Genomic DNA, 20,188 nt, shown 5'->3' with positions numbered 1-20,188 from the left:
CACAGACAGAAACGGGCCAAATCCATTTGCAACAGACTTAACAAAAAAAGGAGAGGACGGGATAAGGAAGTTGCTCAGAGTCATTAATAACGACAAAGCAGCAGGCAGCGTCGACTCACACAGAGAAGTGATTGAAATCACACAAACGCTGCACTCGCTTGATATGGGAATGGCTTTGACTCAGAGGGTTTGTGTTCAGTTTTTTCAGAGTTTTTTTTTTTTTTAAGAAAAGAAATAAGCACCACTGATCCCTGAAATACACCACCCGCCTACACATGGACCTACACACATGACAAAAAGTTTCTGCTGGATATTAGGACTGCTTTTTGGATTTCCTGTCACGGTGAAGGTACAAACAAAGTGTTTGTCTTTTAATCTGTGTAAAATTTAAATAAGAAACAGGAAGCAGTAATTTGAAAATCTCAAAAACACATTTTATTCACAATAAAACACACAAGTATATCAAATGTTTACGCTGAGTCTTTTTACTATTTCATGTTGCTCATTTTGAAACTTTCTGGGAGTGCGAAAAAAAACGTTGGGACAGCTCCGTGTTTACACTGTGTAGCATCCCATCTGCTTTAAACAACAGCCTGTAACATCCTGATTGGGAAGACGAGTGTTGTCCCATTCTGATCTGATAGAGGGTTCTAGCTGCCTGGGTCATATTTTCTTTGTTTCTGTGTTTTCTTTTCTGTTTCGCTGGTGAAAGGTCTGGACTGCAGGCAGGCAGCTGCACTGTTCTACTACAAAGCCATGCTGTTGTAAAAGATGCACTATGTGGTTTAACTTTGTCTTGCTAAAACATGCAAGGCCTTCACTGTTCGAAGGGAGTATAAGTTGCTCTAAAACCTGTGCATACCTCTAAGTATTGATGGAGCCTTTCCAGATATGCAAGCTGCCAATTCCACAGGCACTGATACATCTCCATACCAGAGATGCAGGCTTTACTGATAACAAACCAGCTGGTCCCTTTCCTTTTTAGTTTGGATGATGAAGAATCCAATTTTCTTAGAGAGAATTTAAAATTCTGCTTCATCTGACCACAGAACAGTTTTCCGCAGTTCATTTTAAATTAACTTTGGCTCAGAGAAGATAGCAGTGTTTCTGCATCATGTTGAAATATGACTACTTTGTATCAAAGAGCAGCAGTCCCCAACCCCCGGGCCACGGACCGGTATCGGTCCGTGAGTCATTTGGTACCACGAGAGTTGAGGCTCGGGTGTGAAATTTATGGTTTTCAGGATTTTTAGCGGTTTTTAGCGTTATTTTTTTAAATCGTTTTTATCGTTAACTCTGTTTCCCTGGCTCTTTTCCCATGTGTTATGAATAAATCTTATTTTTTTGGTACAGGTACTGGTTTTATTTTGTTGTATTTATCTGCGACACCGGTCCGTGAAAATATTGTCGGACATAAACCGGTCCGTGGCGCAAAAAAGGTTGGGGACCACTGTCAAAGAGCTTCAACAGGCATTTGTGGATGGCATGGTGAACTATGATCCCAGAAAATGGGTTCATTCACTGATTTCCATGACACTATCATGACGGTTTTTAATGCTTAAACCCCCTGAGCTGCCTGAAGGCCTGAAGATCACAGCCTTATCCCTTGCACACAGAGATTTCTTCAGATACCTGAATCTTTTGATGATACAACAAACTCTAGATGATCACATACTTTACAATTCTGTTACGCACTCTTTTTTTAAATGTGAAAATGTAAACACAGCTATGTGTTGGGTCTGCGCTTCCACAGGCCCCGCTGGTTTAGAAACTTATTCCCGTTAATGACAAGCAAGGAAACAAGACGAACAGCTTTTACTTGCTAGCAAGGGAGACTGGTCGGAACCAGGCTCTTGGAGCTGAACGCTCCTCACCTGTCTCCTAGCCAGCATCAAATAAAAAGCCTTCCTTGCCGCCTTTTATTGAAAACAGTTACAGTACACACAAGCACCTCCCATTGTAAACCCCCCTATGGTTACAAAAGATAAGGTACTATGTGTGTATGTATGTGCGAGCATCTGTATGTGTGTGTATGTGTGTGTGTATGCATGTGAGTGTGTGTGTTTGTGTTTGGGGGTGCGTTTGTGTGACCTCCTGCTCACCAAAAGGGTCATAAAAGCAGGAAGCTTACTAACCAAGAAAACAGAACCTTCAGATAGGATGTGCCTATAATAAAACACTGCAGCCTCCCAACTCTTGATCGTGGCTCAAGAGTCGGGAGTTCGCCTTGTAATCGGAAGGCTGCCGGTTTGAGCCCTGGCTTGGACAGTCTCAGTCGTTGTGTCCTTGGGCAAGACACTTCACCCGTTGCCTACTGGTGGTGGTCAGAGGGCCCGCCGGTGCCAGGGTTCGGCAGCCTCGCCTCTGTCAGTGCGCCCCAGGGTAGCTGTGGTTACAATGTAGCTTGCCATCACCAGTGTGTGAATGGGTGGATGACTGAAAGTGTAAAGCGCTTTGAGGTCCTTAGGGACTAGTAAAGCGCTATATAAATACATTTACCAACAAACTGGTTGGAGAGGTGGTCAGAGACAAAGGAATGTCTTTGATCATGCTTGAACTAAGACTTACAAATTTAAGTAACACAATGACAACATTTAACAATTTGACTCCAACACTATGTAGTCTATAGTCAGCACTGCTCTGTAACAGATCACTTGCTCCCACTGTTCACTCTCTGGAGGTGTACATGAGAACAAAGTAACAACTTTGTTTCTAACATTCTCTCCCATTGATCTCTGTATACATAACATTATGTGTGTGATGTCTTTGTCAGATGATGATGCAGATATAAAAATCAGACACAAGCCTGCCGATTACAGAGCGCACTTTTTTTTTTCAAATTTTGTATAGAAACTGTCACATCTTGTGTGACTGAGATCAGAGCTTCAGTTTACCTCACTGTTGCAAACTTAGTTCAACATTTAGTTACTTTTCTTATTTCTTTAGCAACTTTTTCCTCAAATAACAACCTAGCAGAAAAGACTGACAGACGTTGCGTTGCTTCTAACTTTGAGTCACTACCACACAGCTATCATGTTTAACAAAGGTGTATAATTTTGTCAGATGACACTGAGTTAAAGTATTTGCTGTAGGTTACAATCAGCTCAAAAGATTAGAGTGACCACAGCTCTACAATAACTTAAACAACCAAAGACTTTTTCTTATACTTTCAAGGCAGTAAGCAGTTCTAACATTGTAATCTGTGGGTCTGATTTGTCTTGAGCCTAATGTGAACGTGTTAACAATATTCCACGGGCATCTACCAGATGAGCCTCATGTAGAGGACCACACTGATACCCCCCTGCTGTAGGAGTAAATTTAATGCTTTCAGGAATACCCAGGGGCATTCCCAGACCAGCCAAGAGATACAATCTCTCCAGCGTGTCCTGGGTCTGCCCTTGGACCTCCTTCCGCTGGGACATGCCTGGAACACCGGAGGTGAGGAGGCATCTCACATAGCACTGTCTCCTCACCTAGGAGGCATCCTTGTCAGATGCCCAAACCACCTCAACTGGCTCCTTTCGATGTGGAGGAGCAGCGGCTCTACTCTGAGCCTCTCCCGGGTGGCTGAACTTCTCACCCCATCTCTAAGGGAGAGGCCAGCCACCCTTCGGAGGAAGCTCATTTCTGCCACTTGTATTCGCGATCTTGTTCTTTCGGTCACTACCCACAGCTCGTGACCATAGGTGAGGGCAGGGACGTAGACTGACCGGTAAATTGACAGCTTCACTTCTACACAACAGACCGGTCGGTACAGTATCCGCATCACTGCAGCCACAGCACCAATCCGTCTGTCGATCTCCCTTCTCCCGTCACTCATGAACAAGAACCCGTGATACTTAAACTTCTCCACTTGGGGCAGGTGAATGTGAACGTGTTAAGAATATTCCACAGAATAGGAATACATATTAGAGGAAAATATGAGTAAACTCATTTAAATTGGAAAAAATATATATCAAGAAGGAATAAAAAAAAAAAAGTCTCCTGAACCTTATGTTCCAACACGAACTACAGTGCTGCCAAAAGTATTTGTCCCCTTCCTGATTTTCTGGCAGAGAGCAGAACTCACAGTTTCATAAGTAAGATCCTAAAGCAGCAAAACAGTCCAAGACCATCACACTACCAACTAAGGTGTGAGTGCTAGTGTGATGTTCTTTCTATGAAATGTTGTGTTGGTTTTATGTCAGATGTAACAGGACTCAAACCTTCCAAATAGTTCCATGTCATCATAGCACTGAGGATCAACAAGATGTTTTTGCCTAATATGAGACGAGCCCTTGTGTTCATTTTTGGTACTCGCTGGAGTACCTATCCTTAGGAATGTCTTTGTAACCCAGTCATCGATCATCTTTTGAGAATGATCAATGACTGTGTTTCTCAGCTGTTTCGTTAGATCGTGTCATGATGTGTTTGCTTTTTGAGCTCTTTTATTCAAATTCTTTTTGTCACATAGGTTTTATTTAAATGATTTTCTGGCAGTAATTAGGCTTGAGTGTGGTTAGTGAAACAACTCTGCTTTCAAAACACTATGGTTAATCACACTTCATTCATGACTGATGACTGTTTTTTTCTTCAAAGGGCCAATTGGGTTTCTATAGTTTTTTTCCACTTAATACATGAAGTCATCATTAAAAACTACATTTTTTAATTTACTCAAGTTATCTAATATGACTTTTTTTGATGATCTGAAACTGGTGGCAAATATGCAAAAAAAGAAATCAGGATATATAAAATACTTTTTTTTTTTTTTTTAATATTTTTAACAAATACTATGAAAATAACAGATTATATAAGGCTTTAAAAATACTCCATCTGAAAGGGTAATTATGGCTCTAGTTATTAAAGCTGATGATATTGATGATTATTTCACCTGCATCAACTATAATCCATCTTATCGCCTTGCTGCTATTATTATAAGCAATACAAATTTTACAGTCAGGATTAAATGATATCATCTTAAGATTTTTAAAGAGTGTTTATTTCTCTGCAGCTGTAGGTATACAGTTGATTGTCTGGCAGCCAGCACTGCTATGAAACAGACACCAATGTTTTCTCTGTTGTCAGTGGCATTTTCATATAACAAATCACATCTGTGTTCCTGGCATATTTTAAACACTGAAATGTCAGTAACGATGGTTTCAGTCGAGATTTTGCATCCCTTGGAAAAAAAAACAAAAAAACATAGAGCCACCTACCAAACAGGTCATCCTTTGCCATGGCGTAGAGGACGCGTGAGGCCCCGATGAGGTTGCTCATGGCAGCAGACAGCGTGGAGGAATAAACTCCGATGAGGACGAAGGGGTGCCAAACATTGATGTCTCTCAGGAAACTGTAATCCCTCTGAAGGAGAAGGCTGCAACGGTTTGGAGAATAAAATTGACAGATAGGAGGAACCAGAGTGAATATTAAACTATATAGGACAAGTACTTTAACAAAGCACTGGGATTTTTGGGAGAGGTTTATGGCACTGAACACTGTTAAGTTGATAACTTGAGGATTTCTTGAACATTTTCAAGCACAGTTTTTGGGGAAAAAAAAGATTGTGCTCAGTTTTGACTCCTTTCTTAGTGCTTTCTATGTTTTAGAGTTGCTGATTAATTAGAATGATTTTCCCCTCCCATTTAACAAACTAGGAAAGAAGTCGACAGGAACATCATGGAATTTCAAAACCGTTGTCAGAAATTTTCCGAACCTTTCAGATTAACAGAGTATATCTTAGTACAACTTGGTCCTAGAAAAACTGTGTGTGTGAAATATCCACTTGCTGTTGCTTTTCTGTAGTTGTGAACTCTTTAATGAACACGTTCCAGACAGCTTTTGGTACATCTCTGACACTACATAAACATACCACAGCTGCATAATTATGCATCAGATACTCCTCATTATGTTTGTCGCCTAAACAAATGACAGAACATCTGCACCACAATAAAGTCTGAGAACACAACAGAGCTGCTATTTTTGGATAAATACACTTGGTAATCAACACGTCTCTGCAAAACACTGAAATGAAAGACATTATAACATTTGTAGGCACAACTTCATTTAGAACACACTTCAGTTATAGGTCCTATAAAGGTTAACTAAAAGGGTTAAAAGGAAATACCAAAGGTAGCAGTACACATCAGACAAACAATTCAACACACCAACCAGTAAAATGCTTCCCTCTGGTGGTGAAAGCTTTTGTGGAGTTCTACAAAGAGTAATTACAAAATGTAGCTTTAAATACTTGTCCCATTGTTTTTATAGCTCAATTGCAAATATTTGAAAAAAACAAACCCAGCTGCCTCACTAAACAGCTGTGACAAAATTAGAATTTTTATATCAAAATTGAAACTTTAACATAATCTTAACACCTTTAAAACGATTTTTGTCAGTTACAAGTTCTGAAATAGTAACACAAATGTCAGCAAAATCCTAACACAATTCCATTTTGGTATACGATGATAACCAAGTAACAGAACCCACCCCAACAGAGATTATTAGCCAATACTATCTGTTTGCTAATTTATGTGTTATGGTATTTATAACGGGCAATCAGGTGAACTGACCCGTGGTCATTTTTTTTTTTCATGTTTTCTGATACTCATCGATGCTGAAGAAAAATCCAAGTATGAATCAGAGCTTTCACTCCAATTCACTATTTATCTAAAATGATTTCGATGCCTGTAACAGACCTGCACTGACTTTTGGTGTGAAGACAAAATGGTAACCTGCTACAACCTAGTACGAAAAAAGAATGATCTTCCATCAACCCAGAGACTTTCATTTTAATCGTATTCTGTTTATATCAGGAGCTCTAAATCAAGTAATTCAAAGGGTTATTTATCATTTCAAACTTGTTTGTCCAAAATGCGCTGATGTTCAATGAAAAAGAAAAAGATTGAAGAGGAGGTGATGATTACAATGCCAGGGTGCCTAATGATGAGATCCTGAAATAGCGGGCCCACTACACTGTGTGTTTGTGTGTGCGTGCAAGATAGACATGGAGAAAGAGAGATCAGAGAGTACAAAAAAAAAAATCAGCAGGGAGCGCATGATTACGGCCAGCCCCCCACCTATTTTCAATACAACACAGCAAGAGAGATGAGAATTAGAGTGCAAAGTATTTCTCTCTTTTCCTGATCCATCTCAGTCTCTCTTTGTAACTTAATACACACACACACACACACACACACACAGTCCATCTATTACCCTCTATCTCTTTCATCATGGTGTTTTTAAACCCATTCAAGAGGTTTTTCTTGCTTCTCTTGCTCAGTCATCTTCATTTTATATCTACATGTACCACTGTCCGCTATCTGTTTTTCTCCATCTTTCTCTTCTAATTAAGTGTCCCATCACGTTTTCTTTCAGGTCCGCTGATTTTAATACTTATTATCATGGGCCTATTAAGTATTGTTCACTCCATCCACAGACCTGAGAACACTATTATTTCACATGGAGCCTGAGACGCAGTCAGTGCACGCACACGCGCAGGTTTTTTTGCATTACCACAAATCAACTAAACAAAAGGTTCTGCAGTGAAGTTAACATCACCCTCGAAATTAGGAAATGCCAACTACTTTGTTTATGGCGCGCGTGTGTGTGTGTGTGTGTGGTTGTGTTTGTGTGTGATTGTATGTGGCGTGGGGTGAGCACAGCAGTGAAAAGTTGATGAACCATTGCTTTAATCAGACTCCATGACATTTTCATAACACAGGAAAAACGGGAAAAAAGTTCATTGGGCTGATACTCAAATGTGCACGTGTAATTTTCACAGAAAAAGATGCATGCATGATGAGGAAATAATGTGTGGGCACGTGTGTGTGTGTGTGTGTGTGTGTGTGTGTGTGTGTGTGTATGCATGTTCATGTGTAACACAGGTGACTGATGATTTGGGTCAGAACTTATAGACTGATTATTAATTTCTCTGACGTGTGGCAGCAACAAAATAAATCTCAAAAAAGGTTGACATTTCCAAACTGACTCCCAAAAACAAAGCCACAGTGAAATGACAGTGATGACAAATGGGGTGTGTGTGTGTGTGTGTGTGTGTGTGTGTGTGTGTGTGTGTGTGTGTGTGTGTGTGTGTGTGAGAGAGAGAGAGAGAGAGAGGGGGAGAGAGAGAGAGAGAGAGAGAGAGAGAGAGAGAGAGAGAGAGAGAGAGAGAGAGAGAGAGAGAGTTGGTTCATAATAGAATGGCAGCAAATGCATTTTGCATTCATACTTTTATGCATGGGGAAGACAGCAATTTGGTGCAGTTGTTAAGCACTACGACCTTGGCAGCAGGATAGTCCTGGGACAGACTGTCTCAGCAGGACAAAAGTGGAAAACTAGACACCAGCTACGTTTTGAAGGGTGGAGTTGGGCTTGTTGACATATTCTACCTTGTGACTACGTACATCACTATCATTAACAGATGACTGGACAGGAAAGATGGAGTATGATAACTTGTTCTTAATAAAGTTCATGCTTAGGGTCCCTGACCAACCACCCCAGTGCAAGCTACAGGGTAAACCAACAGAGCCACATTACCTGCAAAAACTAGAGATGAGATCCAGGGACCACAAAACCTGACGCCCTACATCAGTTTGCTGCATCTAGAACTGCTTAAATAGAATTTATGGTTGACCACTAGTGTTTGCACACAAAGTTCTCTAGCTGCTGAGAGAAACTGACTGGGAGAATTCATCTAGCATGCATGCATTCCTCCAAAAAGATACCATGATGCAAAAGAGACACAAAGATAGCATCTAATTATGAAAAAGCAGCCCTGAGAAGCACAGACAGTGGGTACACACTGGATAGTTTTCCATTGTGTTTGTTTTATATTATTTAGTTTTATTTATATAGCACCAAATCACAACAACAGTTACCTCAAGGCACTTTATGATGTAAGATAAAGATGCTACAATAACACAGAAAAAAAAGCAACCATCAGCTGACCCTCTATGAGCAAGCATGTTGGCGACAGTAAGAGGAAATAATGGGAAGAAACCTCCGGCAATCAATTCTGACTTCTTACTTCCACACCTCAACGGTCAATCTAAGGATCAGTAGCACAACACTGCTGTGTGAATCACAGCAGAATCAAATCTATAAGAAGTTTGCCACCTGAAAAGCTGAATCATTACATCATCAGCCAGCCTGACTCTACCTGTGATGGTGGATTTGTTTTCAAGTGCAATCAAGTACAGCAGGAGTAAAAAAACACTATGAACATAACTATAAGTTACAGAAGGAGAAAAATAGTGAAGAATTTGGTTCAAATTGGACAAAAAAATCCCATCAATGTGAAAACAATGAAAGAAATAGCTATAGTCAAGGATCACCATAGACAAGTATAAAAATCATATTTAATTAAATTCAGTTAAAATTTAGTTTTAATAAACTGCCTACATATGATCAGTGGGGGCCTAGAATGGGTGGGGGTGCTGGTTAGCATAGACAATGGATGGATAAATAAGTCTCTACTGCTTTTGAGGCTGTGTATTCGCTACCTATGGAGTACTATATATGTATATCTTTGTGTGACTGTTGTGTGTGTAGCCTGTATAGTAATTATTGATCAGATCACCCTGCTGAAATGAGCTCTGCCACTGAAATAAAGAGGAGAACAAAAGCACAAGGGAGCGAGTGACAGATTAAAGGAACTCATTTAGAAAAGAGGAGGAAACAAAGCTCGATGACTAAAAGGAGCCCACAGAGATTGCTGGTCGATTGTTCTCACTCCTCCCAGTCCGCTCCATCCTTCAGCTTATTTGTTTACCATTTTTTATTCATGCCCTCATTTGTGTATTCATGCACATTCATCTTTTAATCCATCATTTCACGTGTTGTGCTCCTGATAATTCACCATTAAATTCACCTTTAATCTAACATTATGGATTAATTATCTGAGATTTTTCAAATGGGATGATAAATTATGAGTTGACATGAGGAGCGGGTACATGTGTGTGTGTTACGGTGCATTATGACATGAGTGCGGCATCGCTATCACAAATGCTGTGTATGCTGCTGTCAGAGGCCGAGGTCACCGCTCATCAGGAGTAATGTAACCACTGAGGATCATCTAGTTTAATGATCCCCGAGAATGTTCAATACATACTCAGATGAAATCAGAGTTGGTTACTGAGATGGCTTTAGCTTATGGCTAACATCACTTTTATGCTCATTGCACCATTATGTGGCCATTTGCTTGTCTAAAATATAGCTGTGACGGTCCTGTAAGTCAATCATTCCACTCACTATAAGATTCAAAGGTGCATTAGAAAAAATATACACAGTACTGTGGAAATAAATCTTGATTCACCACTAACTTATTTAAGTTCTGCTAGGGAAATGGGAAGTATGTATAGTTGGCACAGTACAGTGGTGTAAAAAGTGGTGGCCCCCTTCCTGATTTCCTCTTTTTTTGTGTTTGTCACACTTGAATGTTTCACATCATCAAACACATTCGAATATTAGACAAAGATAACACTAAACCTATATGGCCCAGTGTGAAAAAGTGATTCAAGAATGCTCTTTGTGGACTAGCTCAGTGTCCAGACTTCCTCACCACCAAACTGAAACACCTTCAGGTCCCCTGTGACACCTGCTCCTGGATCAAAAACATAGCCAACCAGCCTCAATCACTCCAACTCAGCCCCCACCTCTCCCCCCACCACTGTCACTCAGCACCGGATCCACAAAGTGGCTGCGTTCAAGTATGCCAAAGACACCACCATGGTTGAGCTCGTCTCTGATGGAACTGAGACAGGTAGAGGACTTGTCCCGCTGGTGCTCAGAAAATAACCTGAACGTGCTTATAGCAAATGAACTCATAATGGACTTCAGGCGGCACACACAGGTCCACTCCTCTCTCACTAGAAATGGAGAATGAGTGAAATCTGTGTCCCCACATCTCTGCTGACCTCACCTGGAACCACAACACAAATGCCCTGGGAAAAAGGCCCAAAAAGCAGCTGCACTTCCTCCATGTCCAGAGCAAGAATAACCTGGTCCTGGTGCTAACTGGTGTCAACACATCTGTTTGGTGATGGCCTGTAAAGACTACCATAGCTTAACAGACATGGAAGCCTACCATGACCTGAATGACTAAAACCAACACAGTCATATTCTCTGTAAACAAGATCTCACACTGCTTCAGTGATGTTGAGGTCTCGGCTCTGGGGAGGCCAGTCCATGGCTGATAGTGTTCAATTGTGTGTTTTTCTATCCAGCTGTGCTTTTATTGTATTGGAACTGTGTTTGTGATCATTGCCAAGCGGAAAAAATGAAGCAGTTGACAATCAGATGTTTTCTGGATCGCATTGCAGGGTGCATTAAAGTCTGAGGGTACTCTTTTTTTCCACATTCACAGTTGCATCAATTTTGGCTGAAAATGCAGGATTCAAAACATGGCAGAGCCTCCACCATGTTTTTTAGATGGTTGTAGAAACTAACTATTATGTGCAGCAAAAGTTTCAAATTTGGATTCATCAGTGATGGAGTCCCGTTCTTGTATAACTTGGCATACATCAACCTGTTCTTGTTTCTCTTCTGCAAGAATGACTTCTTTACTGCAGCTCTTCCACTGAGACCATTTCTGATGAGCCTTAAGTGTCCTCCACCTGTTCAGGTTCCTCAAATGTTTCAAGGACACACTGCACACTGTGCTGAGATATGACATATTTTGGGCTAATAGCTCTTCAGGATACCCTTTAAAATTGTTATCTTTGGCAGTTTTCACAGATTCAAGTAAAGAAACGGGGGGAAATTACATGGGTGTTTTCTTTCCAAAAAAAGGGGCTGGTAACAACATGCCTAACACGCCTATTTTAAATTGGTTCTTTGCCAAGTTGTGTTTTATGTGTAGCTGCAACACTGGTGCAGTTTACTCCTTTCCTTTGGATCTCTGGAAGCAAAATATAAAGAAACAAGGGGTGGTTCAAGACTTTTGCACATCACTGTAGAATCTCACTGTAACATTGATGGAGAGAGATTCACTTCTCTTAGTTTGCAACAGAGATGGTGGTATGTAATGCTAAGACTTTTAATTAAAGACAATAGGTGATGATTATTTATTCCTTTAGATTTCAGAAACACATTTAATTTAATTTGTTTTCAGGGAAAAACAAATTCCAAGGCCTGCACTATCAAGAACACCTTTAAAGTGGATATGAAACTCTTCAAGTATAACGGCTATGTCTAACCTTATTCCCCAGACAATCGCTTCACTTTTGTACTGTTTTTAACATCTTAGCTACTTACTTTTGTTTTCCAACCTTCAAATTCTGCCCACACGACACTGCCATGTCTTCATACACTCCTGCCATTTCAGGAATTTGGGACCCAATGACTTGCTTTCATTTCTGATGGTAATGTCCCCAGAAGTGAACAATTTGGTGTGTTTCACTCAGCTAAGACACTTCAGCAGAAGCGACTTGTAAGTACAGAAGTACAGAAAAAGAGCAGATTGTGAGGCAGCGGCTCATTCCTTCTTCATCCTCAAAGCAGTTAACCTAGGGGACCTGACTGCTCTGGGTCAGCAGCCACCCTGGCTCGGTTCTGTCAGATGAGCATTCTGTTAAAAGAAGTTTTTCCCTCTCCAGTCTTGCCAAGTGTTGCCCAAGGAGAAAATTGTTAGGTTTCTCCACATGACCTAGTAAGGTGTCAGGCTTTTATGTTACTTGGACTTGTGCAGCTTGAGCTCATTACTGATGATCCACCTTTTTCCATGAACTTCAAGTCCCTACTTCAGTGGATCTTTAAGCACATGTGTTGCACAACATCTTTCACTTCAGTCAGGAACAAAATTAAGTTAATTGTTGCATTCAACAAAGCAAAACCTACATGAGAGACTGATTAGCAGGAGCAATGGAGAAATCCTGATTTTTAATTTCTAGCATCCTTCATTCAACAGCAGTAACATCTAAATAATTACTTCTTTCAAAATCCACATGTACTGCCATTTTTAACCCCAACTTTCTATTAAAATATTACCGTTTACAGATGGGATTTACTGTTGGTCTTCAACCTCCCTTCATCTTGACCTTAAATGTACTTTTACAGCACAGCCAAGAGACACGAGGAGTGAGAAAGAGATGCACAGAGACAAAGCAACAGCCGAGAAGGAGAGGAACACAAAGTATAAAGGGAGGAAGAGAGGGGCCGTAAGAGTCAGCAAGAGATGGGGAGGATGGTTAAGTGCCCGCAGGGGAGTAGACTGTGGTTAAGGATTATTAAATGGGATCAATATCTAACAAGGCCTCTGCGTGCACAAACACACACACACACAACCTCCATCGCTTTTTTCCTTATCAATTCCTCAGTCGCCTGCCTTCCCTTTCTTCCCAACCCTTCACACGTTCTCGGCACATCTTAGCCTTTTCAGGAACCGTCATCTTCTTTTATAAAATGTTTATCAAATCCTTTCCCCTCCAACATTGTCATCTTGTTTTTGCAGCAGCTCTTCATTTTCCATTTCCAATTTTCAGTTTTTTTTTTATTCGGTCATTCTTTGCACCAACTCCCAATTTCCAGCATCTTGTTTTTATTACTCGATCATTTGCAACTGATGCTTTTAACAAAGCATGACTGATGTGGGGTTCATGGTGAAGGGAAAGCCTTTTTCTTAGGATTGCAAAAGACTCCAGTGAATAATTAACATTTTGAAGTGATGTGCATTAAATAAACTCACTGAACAGTTTGTGATGTGGTTACACCCAGACAGGGAATTATACTGTTACAAAAGGAGATGCTACAGAGTGGGCCTGTTTCAGTTAGTTGCAAAACTTTGCTGTTCCCCAACAATGAAGGCAAATGAGCAATTAGTGGCCTTGAATTTAAAATTTAGGGCATTGCCATCTACATCTTTTTGGGGGGCCAGAAGTAACCATTTATGGACAAGAGGACTGAGTGATCAGCTTGGTAGCCAGTAAGCTTGAGTAAAGGGTGCATCCAGTGACTATATGAGTGAAATGCCTAGACACAGAGAGCTGACAGTGTTACTATTTTAGGAATACATCAAAATAACAGAAGCAAACAACTTTTTGCATGATACTATATACATTTAGTACAATTAATCACACAAACAGCCAATTCATTCATCAGACATTTGCATTAAAATGCCACACACCACAAACATGGTATTGAGGTCCATTTTTTTCAAATTAACTAAGGTGACACCTAACAGACAGCCATTTCATTTAGCTACCTGTGTTGGCAGCAACTTTTCACTCAAGGTAACAGTTAACCTTGTTAACCTTATGACTCCTAGGGAACCCTAGCCGGCCTACCCTGGCCCTAACCAAAACTGGAATTCATACCAGACTTGTTTCTACTATAAAGCTGTGCAGTTCAAATGGGAATCTATGTTAATGAGACTCACTTTGGGAGTTAACCTCAAAGGGCCACTTGAGGAACTGCAGCTTTTGCTGTTGTTGGTAACAATTTTTAAGTCGGGCTGCTTGTAATAGCTTCAAAAAGTCAATACAATGGCCTATAGAAATTTAGTTAAAAATAAAGAAATCAGTTCTGTTTCTTTTCCTTATGAAATCTAATATGAGCAGAAATTTACAGATACAATTTCAAACAAACCCTGAAAGCTCCAGAACAGCTCTATTGTTTCTATTATCACAAATGAGCTTAAACAGTTTATCGGAGTGAAAATGTTCTTTTACTTACAGCAAGGTACAAGTTACAGAGGTGAAATATGGACTTTGAGTAGATGAGATAAAATCCTATATTAGCATAAGAGTCCATATTTCACCTCTGTACTTGTACCATGGTGTAAGTAAAAGAAAACTATTATTATTATTATTTATAATTCAAGTTTAGTGCGTCCCACAGACAACAGGTGAGGTATCCATCAATTATAATGAGCTTCCTCATATCCATCACGGACAACACAAATGCCTGCCAAACCATTTTAAATGAAAAGCCCAGTGTCCACACCTCTCTGTGACCCAAATCCTCCCTTTCTCTCCTCTGTCTAAAGCCCTTTACTCCTGTGTCTCTCCTTCCCATTGCTGTAGCTTTTTATCCCGAGAGGACATGTTGTCGAAAACTTGGCCTGTGCCGCCGTCATTGTTACCACCTCCTCAAAAACTGGGACGGCAGCGAGAAAAAGAAGAGAGAGTGGGCGAAAGTGACTGGAATCTCTGCGGCAGAGAGATAGGAGGTGACTAACAAAAGGAGGGAATGCAGCTGTGTGGACGGATGAATGAATGATAGACAGGGAGGAGAGAGAAACTGGAAATGGAAGCCAAGAATGCTGCTGTGGGGTGATAGCACCAGGAGAAAGGGATGAGGAGAAGGAGGTGAGTGAGGATAAGAGCATAAGGAAGTGACTACACAGTGGACAATGAGGAAGAGAAGGCCAGAGAGCAAAGGGAACAAGCACAAGAATCAGCACACAATAAGTTAATAGACTACAGAAATAAGCATATGTAAGCTCATGTATACTTTAGCTTTGCAACGCCGCCACAAAGAGGGGGCCTAGGAAGTATAAGTGTAGTTTTTGTGGTCTTTTTTTGTGGTTTCTAGTCTTTTTACTTTTGCATCAACAGAATGAGATACAAGACAGCTCAGATATTTTGGCAAACATTAAAAAGCAAAACAAAAAAAACCTTACCATTAGCTAAATGACTGATATTTACTACAGAGACTTTGTATCTTTTTTAAATATTAAAAAGTGACTGTTTTGCCCAAAGCTGGAAAAAAGAAACTGTAATCAAGAGTCAGATCAGATGAAATTCTTCTGTAGCTTTCCATTTTGGACTTTTAGTGTGCCATAAATGCATATGCCAACATCATACTGTCTTTACAGTTCTAGAAATGTACCTCTCTTTTTATGGTTTTTAGGTGTTTTGAAGTTCAAAGGCATGATTTTCTCTATGTACCACAACACGCATCATGTCCTGTTTGGTAAGACTAGACCTCTATGTTCCCCACTTTCTCATTTGATTAGGTTAGTTTGAGCTCCCTCAGTTCTGTTTCCATCTCTGTATATGTGATCTTGGACTCTAAATGAGTATGCTTGCATAATTTAGAGTTACTTTGTTAATCCTACAGTAATACTGTGTGCAGCCCCTCAGTTCATCCACTTAAATAAATCCCCTCCCTTTAAGCCAACTTCTTCTGATTGGATAGGCCTCATGCACTTGCCTGAAATGCCATTTCAAGATATCCCCTCCCCATGTCATGACACAATCCAAAAGCGACTATTTAGACAACTTACAATGCGCCTTATGTAAAACAGAAATTCTGCTTGACCACTCTGAGTACCTTGGCTAAATCGTGTCTGTCTTCTTGATACTTCCACTGTGGGACACCTAAGCCGAAACTCTGAAATCCTACACGTGCTGGCTTTAAGCACAAATTTGAAATTGCATGTGTAGCACGCTGGTTTGCTTGGGTGCCAATATTCAAATGGAGAGCTGTGTAATTCTCTGATCAGTCACACTTGCTTTTGCAAACTCTATCTTAATAGCTTGTGGCCCACCCTTAGGCCACAGTCATTTAGTGGGAGACAGTAAAAAACCCTCAATTCTTAAAAAACGAAAAAGTTGAGTTGTAGGAGTTGATCTACACAGAAGGTGCAGAAGCAACAGAGGAGATGATATTGAATAATTAAAAAAGTAAACACAAGCATGAAAGGTAATCCGCGCTAGGGGAGGGACGGTTAAAATATAGGATAGGAAGGCAGTAGAATGGAAATTGGCAGTGCGTGGGAGAAGACAAGAGACCGCAGACATACAGTGAAGTGTTTGGAAGAATAGCCAATGGAAAAAAGTATTAAGCTCTGTGAAGAAAGATGTGTTTTCTAGAAAAGTGAGGGGAATTAGACACTGTGTGTGTGAGCGTGTGTGAGCGAGAGAGTAGAGGGGACAACAGAGGAGCTAGATGAGAGCGAGAGGCACTTCAGGGGGTGTATGGATTGCGCATGCATTTACAAAGCTGCATGTCAGAGATAGCACCACAAAAGGAGGCCCAGCAGATTCAAATTAATATAATTATCAAGTCGGTTATTAATACAAAAGCTTCTATAGCATAGGGCGGATTAGCCCACAGGTCACTCATGCACTGTGCTGCGCTCACACAAACACAAAGACGTCAATCAAGCAAAGACAGAAACCCCGACTACATGACTTTAACCTGTTAAGACTCAGCCCAATAATAATAATAATAATAATAATAATAATAATAACAATAATAATAATAACCATCATCATCAGCTTGGAAAAGCACATTGAGTTGTCATGCATTTCATTATCCAAACACACATTACCAAAAGAGCTTGCTAAAGTAGCGACAGGGCAATCTGTCATGGCTGGCTGGCTGGTCACATGAGGTTAATAGATTCCCCTTTATCTCCCATCCCCTCAGACTACATCGCCATCATCTGCAGCCCCTCTTACCATAGTGGCATATCATCAGCGATAATCTCAAAACAGACAAAATGCAGCCGCTCGATTAATGGTGACCTGGAAACCAGTTGGACAGTTTTTCCATCTAAATAGGCTTCATTTTCTTTGCAGTGCTAATAGCTGCAAAGGACAAAATGTGCTCTTAAAAAGTACATATGCAAAGTCAATCTTTCAGTGAAGGCCTTCGCACTTTTTTATATTTTGAAATATTTTATAATGATGTGGCATTGCTAAACTATAATAACTGAATCCATCAAACTTCACAAGTCCATTCTGATTTATACTTAAAATAAAAATCCAACTCAGTTACTTTCTCTGCATGGAAGTGACTGATCACACTGCTAGGAAATTACAGGAAGGAAAAAAAGAAAAAAAAATCTGTGAGCCCTCCACCTACAGCTCATAACAGAAAAGTTCAGCTAGCTGAAGCACATCATACATTAGTTCATGTTAAAACCGAGCCTGAACCATCTGAAGCTGTCAGCGCCACGGTGAATGATCTTATCCCTCGTTATAATGAGCACACGCTGACGATCGCTCACACCTAAGACAAGAGAGATGCTGCAAGAGCGGAACACACAGACTCAAGGAAGGCAGCTATCAAGAAGCATTTTCAACAGCCCTTCTCTCACCTCCCTAACATTTACTTTTAAATACTCACAATCTTAACTGCTTTGCTTTTAAAAGCTATGATGGAGAGCTACAATTTGCAGAGGGTAGCAATTTAGAAGAAGAGCTTTGTGTAAAGGTTGGTCTGTCTGTCGAAATCTTTCAAAGAAGAGCTGCAGTTTGTAGAGAGAGCGTCACTGCCACACTTTGGACAACTTGTGGAACAGCAGGCAGAGGGTGTTCTGTTTTTGCTTTTATGGACAGACATTGGAGAACTTCAAAGAAAAGTAACCTGGCCAAATTAGTGCCAGACATGGACATGGCCAAGATGACCTACTCATGTTTCTACAGAATAGAGAAGAACGGTGATTTAAGAGACTAAACATGGCATAGTTGTTGGTGGCAGACAGTGAGCAGCACTTCTCTGAGTGAAAAGACTTTGTTGATGCTAGAGATCAAAGGAGAATGGCCAGAATACTTTCAACTGACTGGGGGTCAACAGTAGCTCAAATAACCACTTGTTACAACCAAAGTATACAAAAGAGCATCTCTGAATGCTCAGCATGTTGAACCATAATCATCTACAGCAGCAGACGACCACACTAGGTGCCACTCCAGTTGCTAAGAACAAGAAAAAGAGAATACAATTTGCACAGATTCACTAAAATTGGGCAATAGTCTTGATCTCTGAGTCTGATGAGTCTCAATTTCTGTTACAACAATCAGAATGCTGTTTCAGCATTTAGCATAAACCACACAAAGCATGAATCCATCCTGCATTGCATCAATAATTGAGATTCAACAGGTTCTACAGCTGCATTGTGGAGAGCACACTGACCAGCTGCATCACTGCATGGTACGCAAACGCCTGCAGAGAATGATAACAACTGCGGAGAAGATCATCAGGACTCCACTGCCCTCTCTGCAGAGCATCTACCATCACAGAGTCCAAAGGAGAGCTGCCTCCATCCTGAAAGACTCCACAGCCCCCAACATAGACTGTTCAGTCTTCTGCCCTCGGGACGAAGGCTCAGAAGTGGGAAATCTAGAACATCCCGACTCAACAACTCCTTCTTCCCCACTGCTATCAGACTCTTGAACAGCTGACCTATTTTTAACAACATTAATAATTTTTGCACATTAGGTCATCTTGCATATTAAGCCAGTATATTAAGCTAATAGCTCTTTTGCACACACATCCACTTCAAACTTAAATTTTTTGTCTTCATTTATCTCTTCTATTTGTATATATTAACCAGCATCTGTGTGTGGACAGCAAAAAAAGAATTTCATTGCACAGAGAAATGCTTTCTTTGTACATATGACAATAAACACTTTGAATCCTTGAATTGGTAGTGATAGTCTAATTATGTGGGGCATACTTTCTTTGCACTTTTTGTGCCCTTCAGTGCCCAGTGAGAATTATTTAAACACCATAAGCAAACCAAGTATTGTTTCTGATCATGTTCATCATTTTATGACCACAGTACACTGATTTTCTAAGACTGTTCTCAAACAGGTCTCTCGGACAATGAGTTCACCGTACTCAGACTGCCTCCATAGTCACCAGATCTCAATCCAGTAGAACACCTTTGGAATCTGATACAATGGGAGACTGGCATCATAGTTGAAAAGCCGACAAATTTGCAGTAACTGTGAGATGCTATTATGTCAACATAAACAAAAATCTTCCCCCACCTTGTTTAGTTTATGCGAAGAAGAATTAAGACAGTTCTCAGGGCAAAAGTGGGTTCAACTTGGTACTAGCAAGTTGTACCTAATAAAATGTTAGCTGAGTGCATTTGTCAGTGCTTATGGTGCTTATGGCAATGGTATCGCTGTTTTGGGATAAATGTTACATCATCAATTAGTGAGCGTTTTCTAGATCTTAAGGTGGCAAATACTATTTAGTCTCAGAGATATACAGAAGGTCTCCTTTAGCATCATGTGACATTTATGTCATCATGTTTTAACCAAAGCCACAATGTTTTAATAAATTTTAATATGCAGTTTTGTAGTATAAGTCAAGCTAGTAAGAGTAAAAGAAAAATTAAAATTCTACTCTGACATCCCTGAGATCCAGCATTACATTATCCATCCAAATGAGGTCTATATATGCACTAAGCTAAACTACCTATTGACAATCTACAAAGTTTAATAAATAGCTGCACCATCTTAATAACCATCCA

At 40.3% G+C, this 20,188-nt stretch overlaps 1 protein-coding gene across 1 annotated transcript in view; it reads right to left on the bottom strand.

Annotated features, from left to right (window-relative positions):
- The window catches only part of zgc:153039 (uncharacterized protein LOC767698 homolog), an 82,844-nt gene that overhangs the window by 44,830 nt on the left and 17,826 nt on the right, over positions 1-20,188 (bottom strand). The window contains exon 7 of the mRNA XM_040025388.1: positions 5,196-5,353. Coding sequence (XP_039881322.1) covers positions 5,196-5,353 — 158 coding nt within the window. The remainder of the gene's footprint in view (positions 1-5,195; positions 5,354-20,188) is intronic.

Source organism: Simochromis diagramma, unplaced genomic scaffold (assembly GCF_900408965.1).
Source record: "Simochromis diagramma unplaced genomic scaffold, fSimDia1.1 OVJJ01000348.1, whole genome shotgun sequence".
Classification (NCBI taxonomy): domain Eukaryota; kingdom Metazoa; phylum Chordata; class Actinopteri; order Cichliformes; family Cichlidae; genus Simochromis; species Simochromis diagramma.
Note: the sequence above shows the minus strand (reverse complement) of the source record. Positions and strands in the feature narration are given on the sequence as shown.